Source organism: Aptenodytes patagonicus, chromosome 1 (genome assembly GCF_965638725.1).
Source record: "Aptenodytes patagonicus chromosome 1, bAptPat1.pri.cur, whole genome shotgun sequence".
Lineage (NCBI taxonomy): Eukaryota > Metazoa > Chordata > Aves > Sphenisciformes > Spheniscidae > Aptenodytes > Aptenodytes patagonicus.
In genome coordinates this window covers 54838047-54857423 of record NC_134949.1, presented here as the reverse complement: position 1 = coordinate 54857423, position 19377 = coordinate 54838047, and the positions used below count along the sequence as shown (strand labels likewise).

The 19377-nt window shown below is 54.9% G+C and overlaps 1 protein-coding gene across 1 annotated transcript; it reads left to right on the top strand.

Moving 5' to 3' along the window:
• The first annotated feature begins 426 nt into the window (after nt 1-426).
• LOC143155618 (uncharacterized) lies at nt 427-18266 on the top strand. The gene is made up of 25 exons (XM_076328588.1): nt 427-524; nt 1870-2108; nt 3074-3207; nt 3453-3626; nt 3715-3821; nt 4293-4430; nt 5862-6010; nt 6167-6228; nt 7535-7637; nt 7757-7818; nt 9125-9227; nt 9347-9408; nt 10715-10817; nt 10937-10998; nt 12305-12407; nt 12527-12606; nt 12725-12802; nt 13852-14004; nt 14815-14984; nt 15185-15278; nt 15998-16072; nt 16308-16585; nt 17004-17145; nt 17498-17549; nt 17624-18266. Exons 1-25 carry the CDS (start codon nt 427-429, stop codon nt 17962-17964), a joined length of 3162 nt encoding a protein of 1053 aa, XP_076184703.1. The 3' UTR covers nt 17965-18266.
• The last annotated feature ends 1111 nt before the right edge of the window (nt 18267-19377 follow it).

Below are 19377 nucleotides of genomic sequence, written 5' to 3'. Positions count from 1 at the left end.
CAACCTAAGGAAAAACCTTTTCTCTCGTGAGGGTGGCGAGAGACCGGTGTCAGGGAGCAGCGCAGGCACGCTGCTTCCTCGGGGACAGGGAGCCAAAGGGCGTCCCACGGCTGGGCCCTGCCCTGCTGGCCTCAGCCTACGCGAACGAGGGGAGCAGGGCGGGCACCCGGGGCAGCTGAGAACCCAGAGGAACGAACAAGTGCCTGGTGAGGCGGCAGCTCTGAGGGCAAGCCAGGAAGTCAGGCCAGGCCGGGTTGGGGTTCAGGCCCAGTGGTGGCGAGCAGGGTCAGATGCAGCCCAGTGACGGGCCAGGCAGGACCACAGGGAGGCCAAGGGCAGGCTGGGAAGGCAGCCTGCGCGCTGGGGTCTGGAGCAGCGCGGTCTGTGGCCAGGCACAGCTGAGACAGAGCTGGAGACAGGGACACCATGACAGAGCTCAGGCAGGGCCTGGAGGCCTCTGTCTATGCCTCAGTGGGCCTCCTGGGCCCTGCGGCTATCCCAGAGCTGGAAGAACGCGTGCAACGGTAAGGAAGTAACACAGTGGAGCAAGGCTCCGCTTTCTGCGATTGTGTGAAAACAACAGGACTGTCTTCTTGCATCCCAGCAAGACAGTAATACACGATTTCCAAAGGTGCTCTTGTTTTAGATGGGGTTCTTTCACACTCTTCTTTTGGGATTTGTGCTCTTGTGGACTTCTGCGGTAAGGCCTGTACTTCTTTTTCAGGCTCCAAGTGGGAAGGGCCAGGCTGGAAGCCACAGCCCAGCAACAAGCCAAGACCATTGAAGCCCTTGAGAAAGACCTGCAAGCCTCTGCCTCAGGAAGCGAGTCAGAGCCTTCCCTGAAACAGTGAAGAGGAATGCCTGTGGTTTCCTCTGCAGAGCTTTTACCGTCCTGACTTGAAATTTCCCAGTGGGGCTAATTCGGGTGTTGGTGTCAGCATAAGCAAGGTGCTTTCACCTGTGGCCGATATGAAGCAAATGACTTTGGGTTTCTACCCTAACGCGCCGGCAAAAAGGAGACAACCAGCAGGATCAGGTGTGGTCCCCAGGGTGGCCTGCCAGCAGTTTAGCCCATGGAGCAGGGCTGCAGCTCCCCAGCTCTTTCCTTCGTGTCCTTCTGGCCCTCTTCTGCCCCCTCGGTTTCTGGGCAGGGGTCACGTGCTTCACGTGCCTGGCACCGTGTACAGAGGAGCTGGTGCACATCTTCCGCTGGGTCGCAGGAGCTGAGCAGCCTTGCAGAAGAGCACGCTGGAGGAAACCTGGCCACGCGAACGCGCGCCTCATGCCAGCACGATGTACGTTCACACTAGCCCCGAGGGGGTGTCACTGCGAGTGACAGCGAGAGCCAGGCGAGAGACCGCCCGAGGTCCGCGCCCGCCCGAGCCAGGTGCTGGCCGCCTCCGGCTCTGCTTTTGGGGACCCGCATCCCCAGGCTCCGCGGCCACGCGCTGAGGGGAAACGCGGAGCGGGTGAGGCGAGGGCCGCTTCGGCCACTGCCGCAGCCGCCGGCCACCCGGCCCCCGCCCCGGGGGAGAGGCGGGACAGGGCGAAGCTTTGGTGCGCGTTCGACGGTTTGTCAGCAGCCCCGTCCGTGGCCACCGCTGCCGTATTTTACTCCAGAACCTCGCCCGACGCACAGAGGGACGCATCCGTCAACATTCTAACACGGGAGCAAATAGGGCTCTTGAACAGCAGCTGTGCAAACGGCACATCTTCAGAGGCATTTTCCGGCCAGCCGGCCCCCGCCCCGGGGGCGCCCCGACGGCGGAGGCAGAGCCCGCTCGCGACGGGCCGGCGTCACCCCGCCCCCTGTGACGCCCCCCCGTCGCGCCCCCTGTGACGCCCCGAGAGTTAGGCCGCCCCCTGCAGGCGCCGCCGCTCAGTGCTGTCGCCGCCGCGGCGGGACCGGCAGCGCGTCTCTGGCTGGGAGCGTCGGGGGCTGCGAGCCGCGGCCGCCGCTCGGGGCTCGGCTCTCGGCTCTTCTCGCCCTCTCCCCGCCCGCGGCTCGGCAGAGCCCGCCGGGCGCCTCCTGCGGCTGCTAGCCCCGGGGCGGGCCGTGCCCTTGTCCCCGCCGCAGCATGCAGAGGCTCATCGGACTCCTCGGGAGGGTGCGGGAGCGGCCGCCGTCCGGCAGCGCTCCCGCGCCCGGCGCCGCCGGGGCCTCCGAGCTCCGGGAGGAGGGCTGGGGCGGGCTGCACAGCGCGGCCGCCAGCGGTGACCTGGCCCGGCTGCAGCGGCGCTGGTGGCGGAAGAGATTCCGCGTCAACGGGCGGAACGCGCAGAAGCAGTAAGGGGCGGGCAGTGCCCGTAGCAAAGCCTCCACCCACCCTGGCTGGAAGAGCCGGCAAAGCCCGGCACGGTCGCAAGCGCCCTAGGAGCAGGGCCGGCTCCACAGCGCTGGCCTTAGCGGAGGCCTGACCCAAGCTGAGACAGGAGGCGGCGGATGCTCCGCTCCGCTCCGCTCCGCTCTGCCCTGCCCTGCTCTGCCCTGCCAGCCTGGTCCCTGTAGTGAATCTTCTGTGGAGCTCAGCAGGCCTTCGTCCAAGCAGAGACGGCTCCTTTCCCCTTGCCAGACCGAGCGGCTTGCTTGAGCAGGGCATGGATTTGCGGACAGACACGGCACAGCCTTCCCGTTGCTGTTAGAAATCCCATCCCCTATGTCTCTGCGACATGTCTGGCACGGGACTGATCGGGGGAAAACCCAGGGGCTTACGCAGACTCCGCAGTCTCTGTAGACTTACGTAGCCTCCATAGACTCCAGGCTGCCAAGACGCGGTCTCCTTTGCTGTGCTGGGTGGCTGGGCAGTCCTGCTGGAGGCAGGGACCAGTGCCTGGGCACAGGAGTCTGTCTGTGCAGGTTCATTGACACAGCCGAGGAAATGCCTCCTGACTCAGCGGATGCGTTGGGGATTTTTCCTAGCCAGCCCCAGGCTTTGGGTGTGCAGCTCCCGCCACCGGCTCTGGAACGAGGACGCTTGCTTTCGGCTTGTTTTTTGCCAGTTGAGGCTTGTGGCCCTATGTGGCGCGTACCACAGCCTGAAACGATGTCTTCAGCTGTCTGTCTGTGTTAACTGAATATATTTAATTTCTAGGACGCCTCTGCATCTTGCTTGTGCGAACGGCCATGCAGATGTCGTTCGATTTCTAGCAGGAAAGAAGTGCCAGCTAAACCCTCGTGACAATTCTAAGAAATCGCCGCTGATGAAGGTACATGGAATACGTTATGCTGTTGTACCTTGGGCTTATCGATTATGCACTGAGCGATACACACCTTGCATGATTCTTCACATAGGCCTGCGTAGAAACAGGTACCTTGTAGTCAGCGGGGAAGGGGCATATGTTGCCTAATCTTTGAAGACGCTCGTACTTGCCAGTGTTGGGAAGACGCGGGAGTTCTGACAGAGAGAAACGTAGATGTTGGAAGTTATTCCTCCTTTGTGTCTTCTTTCCAGGCAGTAGAGCACCAGCACAAAGACTGTGTGGCTATTCTGCTGGAACACGGTGCCAACCCTGACCTCAGAGGTGCTGGCGGCAACACTGCCCTTCACCTGGCTGCCGCCATTCCTAGCAAATCTCTAGTGGAGCTGTTACTTGAGCACAATGCCCATATTGATGCTCAGAATAAGGTAAGCGTGGACTTTGGGTAAGGCTCCTCTTCCCACAACTTGCTTGACTTTTCTGTGTTATTGTAAGGGAGGTGATTTCTCCTTTCAGATGGGATACACTCCGCTTGCTGTTGCGATCACCGAGCACTGTGAAGAGATGGTCGAGTTCCTTCTTCAAAAAGGAGCTGACGTGCATGCTCGAGATAGGCATAAAAGGTGAAGGGTTTCTCAAAAGTGCGCGTGGGACTCCTTAGCATTGTTCAAGTTGGATTGATGGCAGCCATAGGAACGAGCTTTGAAAAAGAACCAGGAGCTGCTCGGAAGGAGCTCCTACCGCGTGACTTGTGACAGCACACCCCCACTCGGCTGCTCTCTTACCTCAGGGGACGATTTCTGCACTGAGGACTGCAAGAAAGCGTTGGCTGTGGTGCCACACACACGCGTGCGTGTGCACACACGCGTGCGCCCCCACCCCCCGAGTCTGCTCTGGGCAGGTGGTTGGCCTGGAGACCTCCTGAGGTCCTGCCAGCCTCAATTCTCCGACGCTTCCACGTGTTTGGCTGTGCTTTCACTCTGCCTGTAGGAGAGGGGAAATGAATTGTTTGGGGAGCAAAGAGGGACTGAAGTAATGGCAATGCAATGTCCACAGAAGCTGATGTATTTCCTATCATCTCTTGGATGCTTTAGGACCACTCTTATGGTTGCTGTTGCTGCTGGGGATGTGAATGTAATACGACTTCTTCTTCGGCATGGTGCTGAACTTTCTCATGAAGACGAGTTTGGCAGGACAGCTCTCTCTTATGCCAGACTGTCTGGATATGCTGAGTAAGTGTTTTACGTCCTCGTTAGAGCAGCTGCGTTCTCAGAACGTCCGTGCTGAGTACGGCCCTTTTTGGTAACATCACCGGGGTTTAATGAGGCGTTGAGTCCTTTGCTGAAGCTGGGCCCAGTGACGTCTTCTGATGCATCTCCTTCTGTGTCGAGAGTGGATTTGGAAGTTGAGGGAAACTTCCCCCCACGGTTCTCTCCGAGAATCCACCTGTGTGCTGCCAAGCTCCACTCAACTCAACTGACTAGCAACTACCTGCCTTTTGTTGCAGAGGGGATCTAACTGATATCCCCCGAGTTAAACTCTTCAGCGGTTTTCCTCCTCTCGTGGGTAGCTTTGCACCCCTGGCCGTTCCTTCGCTAAGGTGGCTATGTGTGCTTAACAGCTAGGCTGAAGGAAATAGTAGCCTAGTGATGGGTGAATGAACTGCATTATGCCTACGAGCATGCCTTGTCTAGCCATAAACAACTGCCCGTGACCTCTTGTCACTGCATCTCGACTTCATTTCTTCTCCCCCTGCCCCCCCTGTCAGCCTGTACCAATGGGAAGCAGGAGAGAAGGGTGCCTGGGTAAACTGTGGAGTAAAAACCCCTTTAGGAATAAAGCACGTTTGAGGATTGCTCTACCAAAACAACACGTTCATTCCTTCCCTCCCGGCTGCTGGCACAGTATCAATGTTGCGCTAATGCACCATTTTGCAGCGCAGCCTTGGTCTGGAGCGCGTTTTTAATATTTTCTTTTCTTGTTTGTTTGGGGCTTTTTGTTTGGTTTTTAGTTCTGCTTATGAAGCAAACCTGAAAGTGGTCTCTCTCCGGAGCCCCAGCTGACCCTCTGCCAGGGTTGTTAGAAGATAACACTATGCAATGTACTTAACCCCTGGTGTGCTTGGAATGCAACCGCAATCTTTCTTGGCCTCTCGATATCCCACTTAGGAGCTCTCTAAACTCCCAGGTCCTCAGACTAACCATGGGAATTTCTGAAGCCCTTCAAAGTCAGGACTGGGCTTGAGGAGACGTTACCCCGGCTTGATGTGAAGAGTTGCTACAGCATTAGTATAGCATCCCGCTGAGGTAGAAGCCTTGTAGTTAGATGTCAGTCTGCCAGGGGTCTTGTTAATCTCACTGGCCCTCAAAACGGAGCGGGGGTTTTCAGATGAGACTGTAGCCAGCAGGGCTGAGTTACTCCATAGACAAGAATAGGCACCTGTAGCGTGAACATGCCTGTAGTGAGTATTTCAGTCTCCACTACTCTAGCAGTGCAGTAAGCTCTGTCTCTGTGTGTGTGTGTGTGTGTGTGTGTTACCCTTTACCAGCTGGCTATGAATATGGGGAGGATGGCTCATGAATGGCTGTTGCTCTTCCAGTAGAGAGTGTATGCAAGTGTGGAGGTATTTTTACTGAATGCATTTCCTTCCTTTCTCTATATAGTATTTATAACCAATGGGAGGAATTTGTGAACTGTGAAAGGACGGGTGAATGTTCTGCAGGAAGCACAGAAGGCCCAGCAGTACTTGACAGCTCTTGCTCTGGGACAACTGCTGACGTTCCCTTGGGCGCACCTGCAATGACCGGAGCAGGTACGATCCGCCACCGTGGAGGAGGTGACGAGGACAAATCACTAGGGCCTGTAGGAGAACGATAACCCGTCGACGGGACGCAGGGCTTGAGGGCTGGGGAGAAGCAGAGGGAAATAAGCACTCACAGCAGCATCGCGCTTCTTGCCTCCTTCGTAGGTGTCCTGCCAGCAGCAGGAGCAGAACAAGAGGAAGATGATGACTCCCCTTTTGATTCTGAGGTAGAATCATAGAATCGTTTAGGTCAGAAAAGACCCTTAAGATCATCGAGTGCAACCGTACACCTAACACTGCCGAGTCCAGCCCTAAACCGTGTCCCTAAGCGCCACGTATACTCATCTTCTAAAAGCCTCCGGGGATGGTGACTCAACCACTTCCCTGGGCAGCCTGTTCCAGTGCTTGACAACCCTTTCAGTGAAGAAATCTTGCCTAATATCCAACCCAAACCTCCCCTGGCCCAACCTGAGGCTGTTTCCAATTGTCCTATCACTTGCTACTTGGGAAAAGAGACCGACACCCACCTCGCTACAACCTCCTTTCAGGTAGTTGTAGAGAGCGATAAGGTGTGCCCTCAGCCTCCTTTCCTCCAGACTAAACAAGCCCCAGTTCCCTCAGCCGCTCCTCATAGGACCTGTTCTCTAGACCCTTCACCAGCTTCCTTGCTCTTCTTTGGACGCGCTCCAGCACCTCAATGTCTTTCTTGCAGTGAGGGGCCCAAAAAGCAAACACGGTAGTCGAGGTGCGGCCTCACCAGTGCCAAGTACAAAGGGACAATCGCTTCCCTAGTCCAGCTGGCCACGCTATTTCTGATCCAAGCCAGGATGCTATTGGCCGCCTTGGCCACCTGGGCACACTGCTGCTCATATTCAGCCGGCTGTCGACCAACGCCCCCAGGTCCTTTTCCGCTGGGCAGCTTTCCAGCCACTCTTCCCCTTCTCTGAAGGAGGCAGTGGGGCCCCACTGGGCTCGCTTGCTTCTGGGCTCGTTTCCCTCTGCTGCTGCTGCTGCTTCCGCCACACGCTCGTAACTGGGACCTTGACAGGCCGCTGCTGCAGGCAAGCTCTTCAGTTAGGACTGGGAGGAGGTGAGGTCAAGCTAATGACCCGGGTCTCCTAGCAGCTGGCTTTGGAGCTGGATTTCTAGTACAGGACTGAAGCGGTAAAGCTTCCCAACGGTTACAGTCCTCTGATATCTAGAAGGCTGGCGCTGTGGGGATTGCTGGTTTTCCACCACACAGCTCCCGTCTCCGGATCCAGTCAGTGTCAACTGGTCGCCCGCAGGGCCTACAGTCTAGATGCGTAGCTGCTTCTGCCTAGGGCCTCTCTATCTTGGGCAGGTGTACTTCGGCCCCTTTTGAAAGCCCTGCTCAACAGAGATGCCTAACACGCTGCCTGCGTTTGCCCTTTTCGTTCTGCCCGTCACCTGTTACCACGTTACGCGTGTTGGCTGAAGCGGGAGCTTTGTGCGCGGAAACGGGTTGAGAAGGAGTCTGTGCCAGTTCTCACGCATGTCTTTTAAATTACGCAGACGGATTCTGAAGGTCCAAGGAAAGGGCCGGCCGGCGTGCTGCTTCCAGCTGCAGACAGACACGGAGCGTGCGTGCAGTCCGTTGCAGAGGCGCGCGGCAATGGTAATTTCCTGACGGACTAAATGGTTACCTCTGTAAGCTTCTCTGCAGTGAAGCAGATGGGGAAAAGCAGAGGGAAATAAGCACTCACAGCAGCATCGCGCTTCTTGCCTCCTTCATAGGTGTCTTGCCAGTGGGAGGAGCAGAACAAGAGGAAGATGATGACTCCCCTTTTGATTCTGAGGTAGAATCATAGAATCGTTTAGGTCAGAAAAGACCCTTAAGATCATCGAGTGCAACCGTACACCTAACACTGCCGAGTCCAGCCCTAAACCGTGTCCCTAAGCGCCACGTATACTCATCTTCTAAAAGCCTCCGGGGATGGTGACTCAACCACTTCCCTGGGCAGCCTGTTCCAGTGCTTGACAACCCTTTCAGTGAAGAAATCTTGCCTAATATCCAACCCAAACCTCCCCTGGCCCAACCTGAGGCTGTTTCCAATTGTCCTATCACTTGCTACTTGGGAAAAGAGACCGACACCCACCTCGCTACAACCTCCTTTCAGGTAGTTGTAGAGAGCGATAAGGTGTGCCCTCAGCCTCCTTTCCTCCAGACTAAACAAGCCCCAGTTCCCTCAACCGCTCCTCATAGGACCTGTTCTCTAGACCCTTCACCAGCTTCCTTGCTCTTCTTTGGACGCGCTCCAGCACCTCAATGTCTTTCTTGCAGTGAGGGGCCCAAAAAGCAAACACGGTAGTCGAGGTGCGGCCTCACCAGTGCCAAGTACAAAGGGACAATCGCTTCCCTAGTCCAGCTGGCCACGCTATTTCTGATCCAAGCCAGGATGCTATTGGCCGCCTTGGCCACCTGGGCACACTGCTGCTCATATTCAGCCGGCTGTCGACCAACGCCCCCAGGTCCTTTTCCGCTGGGCAGCTTTCCAGCCACTCTTCCCCTTCTCTGAAGGAGGCAGTGGGGCCCCACTGGGCTCGCTTGCTTCTGGGCTCGTTTCCCTCTGCTGCTGCTGCTGCTTCTGCCACACGCTCGTAACTGGGACCTTGACAGGCCGCTGCTGCAGGCAAGCTCTTCAGTTAGGACTGGGAGGAGGTGAGGTCAAGCTAATGACCCGGGTCTCCTAGCAGCTGGCTTTGGAGCTGGATTTCTAGTACAGGACTGAAGCGGTAAAGCTTCCCAACGGTTACAATCCTCTGATATCTAGAAGGCTGGCGCTGTGGGGATTGCTGGTTTTCCACCACACAGCTCCCGTCTCCGGATCCAGTCAGTGTCAACTGGTCGCCCGCAGGGCCTACAGTCTAGATGCGTAGCTGCTTCTGCCTAGGGCCTCTCTATCTTGGGCAGGTGTACTTCGGCCCCTTTTGAAAGCCCTGCTCAACAGAGATGCCTAACACGCTGCCTGCGTTTGCCCTTTCCGTTCTGCCCGTCACCTGTTACCACGTTACGCGTGTTGGCTGAAGCGGGAGCTTTGTGCGCGGAAACGGGTCGAGAAGGAGTCTGTGCCAGTTCTCACGCATGTCTTTTAAATTACGCAGACGGATTCTGAAGGTCCAAGGAAAGGGCCGGCCGGCGTGCTGCTTCCAGCTGCAGACAGACACGGAGCGTGCGTGCAGTCCGTTGCAGAGGCGCGCGGCAATGGTAATTTCCTGACGGACTAAATGGTTACCTCTGTAAGCTTCTCTGCAGTGAAGCAGATGGGGAAAAGCAGAGTGAAATAAGCACTCACAGCAGCATCGCGCTTCTTGCCTCCTTCATAGGTGTCTTGCCAGTGGGAGGAGCAGAACAAGAGGAAGATGATGACTCCCCTTTTGATTCTGAGGTAGAATCATAGAATCGTTTAGGTCAGAAAAGACCCTTAAGATCATCGAGTGCAACCGTACACCTAACACTGCCGAGTCCAGCCCTAAACCGTGTCCCTAAGCGCCACGTATACTCATCTTCTAAAAGCCTCCGGGGATGGTGACTCAACCACTTCCCTGGGCAGCCTGTTCCAGTGCTTGACAACCCTTTCAGTGAAGAAATCTTGCCTAATATCCAACCCAAACCTCCCCTGGCCCAACCTGAGGCTGTTTCCAATTGTCCTATCACTTGCTACTTGGGAAAAGAGACCGACACCCACCTCGCTACAACCTCCTTTCAGGTAGTTGTAGAGAGCGATAAGGTGTGCCCTCAGCCTCCTTTCCTCCAGACTAAACAAGCCCCAGTTCCCTCAGCCGCTCCTCATAGGACCTGTTCTCTAGACCCTTCACCAGCTTCCTTGCTCTTCTTTGGACGCGCTCCAGCACCTCAATGTCTTTCTTGCAGTGAGGGGCCCAAAAAGCAAACACGGTAGTCGAGGTGCGGCCTCACCAGTGCCAAGTACAAAGGGACAATCGCTTCCCTAGTCCAGCTGGCCACGCTATTTCTGATCCAAGCCAGGATGCTATTGGCCGCCTTGGCCACCTGGGCACACTGCTGCTCATATTCAGCCGGCTGTCGACCAACGCCCCCAGGTCCTTTTCCGCTGGGCAGCTTTCCAGCCACTCTTCCCCTTCTCTGAAGGAGGCAGTGGGGCCCCACTGGGCTTGCTTGCTTCTGGGCTCGTTTCCCTCTGCTGCTGCTGCTGCTTCCGCCACACGCTCGTAACTGGGACCTTGACAGGCCGCTGCTGCAGGCAAGCTCTTCAGTTAGGACTGGGAGGAGGTGAGGTCAAGCTAATGACCCGGGTCTCCTAGCAGCTGGCTTTGGAGCTGGATTTCTAGTACAGGACTGAAGCGGTAAAGCTTCCCAACGGTTACAATCCTCTGATATCTAGAAGGCTGGCGCTGTGGGGATTGCTGGTTTTCCACCACACAGCTCCCGTCTCCGGATCCAGTCAGTGTCAACTGGTCGCCCGCAGGGCCTACAGTCTAGATGCGTAGCTGCTTCTGCCTAGGGCCTCTCTATCTTGGGCAGGTGTACTTCGGCCCCTTTTGAAAGCCCTGCTCAACAGAGATGCCTAACACGCTGCCTGCGTTTGCCCTTTTCGTTCTGCCCGTCACCTGTTACCACGTTACGCGTGTTGGCTGAAGCGGGAGCTTTGTGCGCGGAAACGGGTCGAGAAGGAGTCTGTGCCAGTTCTCACGCATGTCTTTTAAATTACGCAGACGGATTCTGAAGGTCCAAGGAAAGGGCCGGCCGGCGTGCTGCTTCCAGCTGCAGACAGACACGGAGCGTGCGTGCAGTCCGTTGCAGAGGCGCGCGGCAATGGTAATTTCCTGACGGACTAAATGGTTACCTCTGTAAGCTTCTCTGCAGTGAAGCAGATGGGGAAAAGCAGAGGGAAATAAGCACTCACAGCAGCATCGCGCTTCTTGCCTCCTTCATAGGTGTCTTGCCAGTGGGAGGAGCAGAACAAGAGGAAGATGATGACTCCCCTTTTGATTCTGAGGTAGAATCATAGAATCGTTTAGGTCAGAAAAGACCCTTAAGATCATCGAGTGCAACCGTACACCTAACACTGCCGAGTCCAGCCCTAAACCGTGTCCCTAAGCGCCACGTATACTCATCTTCTAAAAGCCTCCGGGGATGGTGACTCAACCACTTCCCTGGGCAGCCTGTTCCAGTGCTTGACAACCCTTTCAGTGAAGAAATCTTGCCTAATATCCAACCCAAACCTCCCCTGGCCCAACCTGAGGCTGTTTCCAATTGTCCTATCACTTGCTACTTGGGAAAAGAGACCGACACCCACCTCGCTACAACCTCCTTTCAGGTAGTTGTAGAGAGCGATAAGGTGTGCCCTCAGCCTCCTTTCCTCCAGACTAAACAAGCCCCAGTTCCCTCAGCCGCTCCTCATAGGACCTGTTCTCTAGACCCTTCACCAGCTTCCTTGCTCTTCTTTGGACGCGCTCCAGCACCTCAATGTCTTTCTTGCAGTGAGGGGCCCAAAAAGCAAACACGGTAGTCGAGGTGCGGCCTCACCAGTGCCAAGTACAAAGGGACAATCGCTTCCCTAGTCCAGCTGGCCACGCTATTTCTGATCCAAGCCAGGATGCTATTGGCCGCCTTGGCCACCTGGGCACACTGCTGCTCATATTCAGCCGGCTGTCGACCAACGCCCCCAGGTCCTTTTCCGCTGGGCAGCTTTCCAGCCACTCTTCCCCTTCTCTGAAGGAGGCAGTGGGGCCCCACTGGGCTCGCTTGCTTCTGGGCTCGTTTCCCTCTGCTGCTGCTGCTGCTTCCGCCACACGCTCGTAACTGGGACCTTGACAGGCCGCTGCTGCAGGCAAGCTCTTCAGTTAGGACTGGGAGGAGGTGAGGTCAAGCTAATGACCCGGGTCTCCTAGCAGCTGGCTTTGGAGCTGGATTTCTAGTACAGGACTGAAGCGGTAAAGCTTCCCAACGGTTACAATCCTCTGATATCTAGAAGGCTGGCGCTGTGGGGATTGCTGGTTTTCCACCACACAGCTCCCGTCTCTGGATCCAGTCAGTGTCAACTGGTCGCCCGCAGGGCCTACAGTCTAGATGCGTAGCTGCTTCTGCCTAGGGCCTCTCTATCTTGGGCAGGTGTACTTCGGCCCCTTTTGAAAGCCCTGCTCAACAGAGATGCCTAACACGCTGCCTGCGTTTGCCCTTTCCGTTCTGCCCGTCACCTGTTACCACGTTACGCGTGTTGGCTGAAGCGGGAGCTTTGTGCGCGGAAACGGGTCGAGAAGGAGTCTGTGCCAGTTCTCACGCATGTCTTTTAAATTACGCAGACGGATTCTGAAGGTCCAAGGAAAGGGCCGGCCGGCGTGCTGCTTCCAGCTGCAGACAGACACGGAGCGTGCGTGCAGTCCGTTGCAGAGGCGCGCGGCAATGGTAATTTCCTGACGGACTAAATGGTTACCTCTGTAAGCTTCTCTGCAGTGAAGCAGATGGGGAAAAGCAGAGGGAAATAAGCACTCACAGCAGCATCGCGCTTCTTGCCTCCTTCATAGGTGTCTTGCCAGTGGGAGGAGCAGAACAACTGGAAGATTTTGACTCCTCTTCTGAGAATGAGGTGCTTTCTCTTCCGGAGGTAATGCAGAAGTCCCGCTTCTGTAGCCCCGGTGCTGAAATGCAGTGTCATGCTGCAGTGTTGCTGGGGATTCCTTTCCCCACTGTCTGACTGTCTGTCTGTGTTCTCGCTCGCTCAGGTTACTGCACTGGGGAGAGAAGAGCATCAGCTAAAGAAGGATGCTTCAACTCAAGCAGATTGTCAAGGCGACAGACAGGTGACTCTAATAGAGGCTGATGCAGATATCTGTAAATAGAACCTGTCAGTGTACGGAGAGCTGTTCTTGCTGCCGAGTTCATTTTGGAGTGCTGCTGAGAGGAGGTTATTGAATCTGGACCTGAAGCATATTTCCGACCTCATTTTCTTCCCGTTGTGAAGCAGAAGGTCTGCATAAAGAGGGAACACAGTGGGTTGGAAAAAAGCACGTGCGCAGACTCTCAGCCTGTGTTCCAAGGAGAAGAATGCTTAAGCCTTTTCTCTGTATTAGGAAGGGGAAAGTCTCATGAAGAGCTGCCGATAGTTTGGATGTGCGCAGCTGAGAAAGATGCCTGCAGCTGCCTGCTGGTGGCGGCCAAAATCTCTTATCTTTGAATTCACTGAGTCATAGAAGCATGGAATGGTTTGGGCTGGAAGGGTCCTTTAAAGGTCTTCTCGCCCAACCCCCTGCCGTGGGCAGGGACATCTTCCACTAGATCAGGTTGCTCAAAGCCCCGTCCAACCTGACTTTGAACACTTCCAGGGATGGGGCATCCACAACTTCTCTGGGCAACCTGGTCCAGCGTCCCACCACCCTTGCTGCAAAAAATGTCTTCCTTATGTCCAATCTAAGTCTACCCTCTTGTAGTTTAAAACCGTTGCCCCTTGTCCTACCGCTACAGGCCTTGGTAAAAAGTCTCTCTCCGCCTTTCTATATTGGAAGGCTGCAATAAGGTCTCCCCAGAGCCTCCTCTTCCCCAGGCTGAACAACCCCAGCTCTCTCAGCCTTTCTTCATGGGAGAGGTCTTTCAGCCCTCTGATCATTTTTGTGGCCCTCCTCTGGACCCGCTCTAACAAGTCCATGTCTTCCTTGTGCTGCGGACCCCAGAGCTGGATGCAGTACTCCAGGTGGGGTCTCACGAGAGCGGAGTAGAAGGGAGGAATCACCTCCCTCGACCTGCTGGCCACCCTGCAGACCGATCTAATGATATAATCCCATGAGTAAAAGCATCTCTCATGTTGTCATCTTCTTACTGATGTCTCCATGCTCATGGAACACTGTTTCTTTAGAGGTGGGTCAGGCAGCTGCAGCAGGGGCTTGCCGACGCTCTCAAAAAGAACTCCCTGGCAGAAGCTTCACTTGAAGCTAAGAAGCGCTACAGCAGGGACCTGCAGGAACAGAAACTGCAGTTGCAGAAGGAACTGGACAGGTCTAAAGCTAAGGTATGGAGAAAGCCTGTCTCTTGTCTCTTGGCAGGGGCCCAGGCCTCTGTTGTAGCAAACCAGAGCGGGGAACTGATCCCTTTCTTGGGCGTTTTCTGTAACCCGGGGTGGTTCAGGGTGCGGCTAGCTGTGACGAGGGGGCTGGGAGGGAACAGCACTGCTGCCTTTGGTGCCTGCCTGTTTGCACCGCTTGAAGTTAACAGTGGAGGGCTGCGCTAAGGTGGTCTTAGTACACTAGGCAACTTTGCAACAGGAGTAGATGAGTGACAGGTAAGTGACTCGCCTTGTTTTATAAGCCTGGCGCCTACGATTAGAAAGGTCGCTAACCGTGAAGCCACTTTGTCCTTAATTGGAGAAGGGTGTGTGTATTCCTTTCAAAAAGCTATTTCTCAAGTTTCACGGAGCACGTGTATGTGCTGCTTCTCTTGGGTTTGGCAAAGCGGAGCGTGTGCTGACGGAGAAAGAGTAGGCACACTGGAGTGTTGCGCTGGTGCTTTTTTGTATTCCCTCGTCACATCATCATTGTTATGGAGTTGCAAAGTCACTGTAGGAGCAGGAGGAGCTTCTAACCGTGTTGGAGCAGCCAACAAGGGGCTACAAAGAGTGTTCAGAGTCCTTGAGAGAGGAGGAGGAGTGTTGTGGCAGCGTTTAGGAAACGCTGTAGGAAATCAGTGTAGACGTAGGAGAGGGGCCAGTATAAAAGATGAAGAAGTAACATGGGTTTTGAGAGTCGACGTGAGAGTCAAAGCAGTCCACTCCTTTTTATCAAACCTAAGCTGACTACTGGGGATTCTTCTTGTGGTTTGACAGCTGCAGGAATTGAAAGAACGGCGTACCCAGACTGAGTGTTATGCCGAGTCCCTGAAGAACGCCATAAAGAATAAAAAGAGGGAACTAACAACTTCCAGGAAAATGCAGGGCCTTCTGGTCACGTCTTCTCGAACTGCGGCTATCCCAGAGCTGAAAGAACGCATGCAACGGTAAGGAAGTAACACAGTGGAGCAAGGCTCCGCTTTCTGCGATTGTGTGAAAACAACAGGACTGTCTTCTTGCATCCCAGCAAGACAGTAATACACGATTTCCAAAGGTGCTCTTGTTTTAGATGGGGCTCTTTCACACTCTTCTTTTGGGATTTGTGCTCTTGTGGACTTCTGCGGTAAGGCCTGTACTTCTTTTTCAGGCTCCAAGTGGGAAAGGCCAGGCTGGAAGCCACAGCCCAGCAACAAGCCAAGACCATTGAAGCCCTTGAGAAAGTCCTGCAAGCCTCTGCCTCAGTAAGCTAGTCAGAGCCTTCCCTTTTCATGAGCTACAGAGCCTAGTTCCGTATTCACGTGGGGAAATTTTAAGATGAGGTTTTCCTGGAGAGCCTCTAGGAGAGATCAGTTCCTCTGTTCTACTGACTATAGGCTGCTCTGGAAGTCCTGCTGGCCCACTCCCCAGCTTTCTGGCTTTGCGAGTTGTCCCATGAGACCATAGCAAGTCCTACTTAACGCCGTCTTTGTTAAGGAGTTGACAGTAATGCACTGGCTTAAGTATTTTCTGCTTTAGACCAGTCGTGAGGTTGAGACCTCAGGCAGCACTTCAGACAGTCACGCAGTAGAGGGATTTGGTACCCTCGGTTGCGGACTTTCCTTGGGCTCTAGTGGTGCCGAGCGCCTCATCCTGGAGGCCTGACTGGCATCGTCAGACTGTGACAGGACTTCTTCAGTTGCCTGTACTCTGGTCACCTTCCCGTTTTAGTGATTATGGATTCCTTGTCCAGAAGGTGTGGGTCCATAATGCAACGAGGAGACCTCCAAAGATGAAAATCCGCAACTAGTAAGGGAACGACACCTCCATAGGCAGTATTTTGTGTGCTCGGGTGGCGTTGCGGGGCAGGCAAACACTGCGTTGTACTGATGCTGCCAAGAGAAGAAGAAAGGCCGTGAGGTGTGACCTTCGGTCGGGAAAGTCCTAGCGTGACTTCTTTTTTCTTCTTTTAATGCTGCTGTAGGCTCGTAAGGGCCTGGAGGACTTGATAACTGGCTTTCAGACAACACGGACTGCAAAGGAACACCAACATTGGCAGGTATATGAACGGCTTCCGGGAATGACTGGTTTTAGTCTTTGAATTTCTTGTGGGCAGGTAATTTATGAAAAGATCCGGTGGGCTGTGGGGAACCCCCCAGGTTTTTGGGCAGGGCACCCTCAGGGGAAAAGTCTATACGTTTCCTCATTCCCCTGGTGCTACTGCGTTTTGAATCTGCTTGGTGGACAATATGCGGGGCACTTGCGCTCATCGGCACGATTCCTTGGATGGGTAGGCCGTGTGCTGTGGACTGGAGAGAGGTCTGTGGTTGAGAGCTGCGAGAGGAGACTGGACCTGGGAGATCCGTGTTATCTTCTTTGTGGAGAACACTGTCTGCACGTGCTGCATATGCATCCCGTTCCTGTGCTCTGCGTGTGATGTATCTTTTCTATTTGGAAAGCGTGGGAGTGAAAGCAAGGAAGTGAAGAAGCTGGCCAAGATGAAATGCCGATCAGAAGCGCTTCTGGACGAAATGCGGGGAAGGAACGTCGCACTGGAGGAAGAATGTACCAGGCATGGCTTTTTAGTGCTTTAAAGAAATATCACGTTGTGTAGAAGTCAAGCTTTACTGAACTCTAACGTAAAAGCATGTACATAACCGTTTGTGAGCAAATTCAAGTCTCGCATTCCATCTTGCAAGGGGCTTCTGTGCTTGAGCCTATGGTTTTAAAAAGCTGCAAAAGGCCTTGCAAATGCAGGCTGCCGGCAGTTCTGGGAGGGAGGGAAGGAAGTCTCGTCTTCCTCCGTTCAGGTAAACTTTGGGCCCTCCAAGTGACGTGTGGCACTGGAGGGCTGGCTGTTGTCAGCAATTCTTGGCCTGTCGAGCATGTTACAGATGAAGCACGCCACGGCTGTGCCGCTTACATAAGAGTACGTGAAAAAGGCCGACCGTTGCTTCGCCTCACGCTTCCCTTACTAATTTGCTGTGCAGGTTGAAGATGCTTCTGGAGGGACTTCGGACAAAGCTGATGGCATATGCGGGGAGAAAGAGAGAGTCCCAGCTCAGTTCCCGGGGGGAGATGGAGAACAGCTGTTCTGAGGTGGCCAACGAAGTTGGTAAACAAAGAAGAAAGGTGAGCTCTGGTTTGTTTGGTGGATTTGAGGTGATTATTTTTTTCTGCTGGAACCCGTACGATTCTTTTCCTATACTTTTTTTCCGTGTTGCTAATTATCTGTTGGCTGTATTTTGCAATTGATTGACTTCTCTCGAGGCTCCTGCTGCTGCTGTAGCAGTAGATGGTGATGATGGTGATGAACACGGAGGTAGTTACCGTGATGGGTAAAAACCATGAGCCAGGAGTCCCAGCAGGGCTGCTGAGCTCAATGGCCTCACCGACCAGGACGCGGTCCCAGGGGCCCCGAGCGAGAAGAAGCGGAGCTGGTCACCGTACATCAAGATTTTAATACATTTTAATACTCTGTCAGCAGGTGACGAATGCAGTCTCGACGGACCCCCACCTTACGGATTGCCACAGAAGTGGGTAACTTGAGAGCTCTCTCTTTGAGTTCCTTTTGTTTTGCTGCCTACAAGTTGGTGACATTTCCCAACAGCTGGAGATGCAGTCAAAAAAACGCATGCAGCGGGCAAGATAAAACCAGGACCTGCGAGAACAGTTGTCCACTCCGCGTGGGACTCGGGAAGAACCAGGGCAGAACCAGGGCTTAACCCCAGAAGCCGTTGGGAGACTAGCATGGTGGGTCACAGCCAACTACAGCAGTCTAAAAGAGAGACGGGAGAAAGAGCTGGCCAAGAAATAAGGCAAAAACCGCAAGAAGTTGATCCCTATGTCCATGTAACGCAATTTTCCACGTGCGTCTGTAGCCCAAAGGCTGTAAGTTTGTTGTCGACACGTTTGAGTGTTTGGTTTTCGGTATCTGGATCTGCGCGTTAGTGCTGTGCTTCCAGGACCCACCTTCCAGCGCCGCCTTTGGCCCAGCCTGCTGTAAAACTAACACACAGCCTTTTCTTTTCCTGCCCTTCCACAGTCACAGCTGAACCTCCAACACGGTTAGCGATGAGAAGATGCTGGAGCAGAGGAAGTGCCAGTGCCAGAAAACAGAGTGCTCACAGGGAGATGAATGAAGCCTGGAAACCTTTGCCTTCCACCTTGTGCAGCCGCTACCCTGCATCTAATTCCAAGTGTTCTGTTGCAGCTTGGTACTTAATAAACTGCGTCATCTAGTACGTGCCTTAGTTTTGCTGCACAACTGGAGCGCTTCGGACCTAGCGGGTTTGGATGAGGAGAGGCCTAGTGCTGAAGGCTCTCTCAGGCTCTCTTCCTATGCAGGCAGTTAGCACGTCTCTCTCTGCCCTTGCTCTGAATGAAAATCAGTCCTGCAGACGTCTCCGAGAGGGAGCGCGCATCCGTGTCCTTTTCCTCTGGGGAGGCGTGAACCATGACTGTGCTCAGATCAGGGACTAGCGCTGAGCTACTGCTAATAATCAGCTACCAGACTCTTCCTGCCTCCGTAGAGCAATCCTCCTGGCGGTCTGGGCAGAAGGTGGTGGGCGAGCTTCTGGTAGCCGTGGAAGCTTTGCAGATCCCACGGGGATCCGATGGATTTGTAGCCTGCCGAGGGGAAAGGTGTGAAGAAGTGGGCACAAGCTGGAACAGGGGGAATCCCACCTCAACCTAAGGAAAAACCTTTTCTCTCGTGAGGGTGGCGAGAGACCGGTGTCAGGGAGCAGCGCAGGCACGCTGCTTCCTCGGGGACAGGGAGCCAAAGGGCGTCCCACGGCTGGGCCCTGCCCTGCTGGCCTCAGCCTACGTGAACGAGGGGAGCAGGGCGGGCACCCGGGGCAGCTGAGAACCCAGAGGAACGAACAAGTGCCTGGTGAGGCGGCAGCTCTGAGGGCAAGCCAGGAAGTCAGGCCAGGCCGGGTTGGGGTTCAGGCCCAGTGGTGGCGAGCAGGGTCAGATGCAGCCCAGTGACGGGCCAGGCAGGACCACAGGGAGGCCAAGGGCAGGCTGGGAAGGCAGCCTGCGCGCTGGGGTCTGGAGCAGCGCGGTCTGTGGCCAGGCACAGCTGAGACAGAGCTGGAGACAGGGACACCATGACAGAGCTCAGGCAGGGCCTGGAGGCCTCTGTCTATGCCTCAGTGGGCCTCCTGGGCCCTGCGGCTATCCCAGAGCTGGAAAAACGCGTGCAACGGTAAGGAAGTAACACAGTGGAGCAAGGCTCCGCTTTCTGCGATTGTGTGAAAACAACAGGACTGTCTTCTTGCATCCCAGCAAGACAGTAATACACGATTTCCAAAGGTGCTCTTGTTTTAGATGGGGTTCTTTCACACTCTTCTTTTGGGA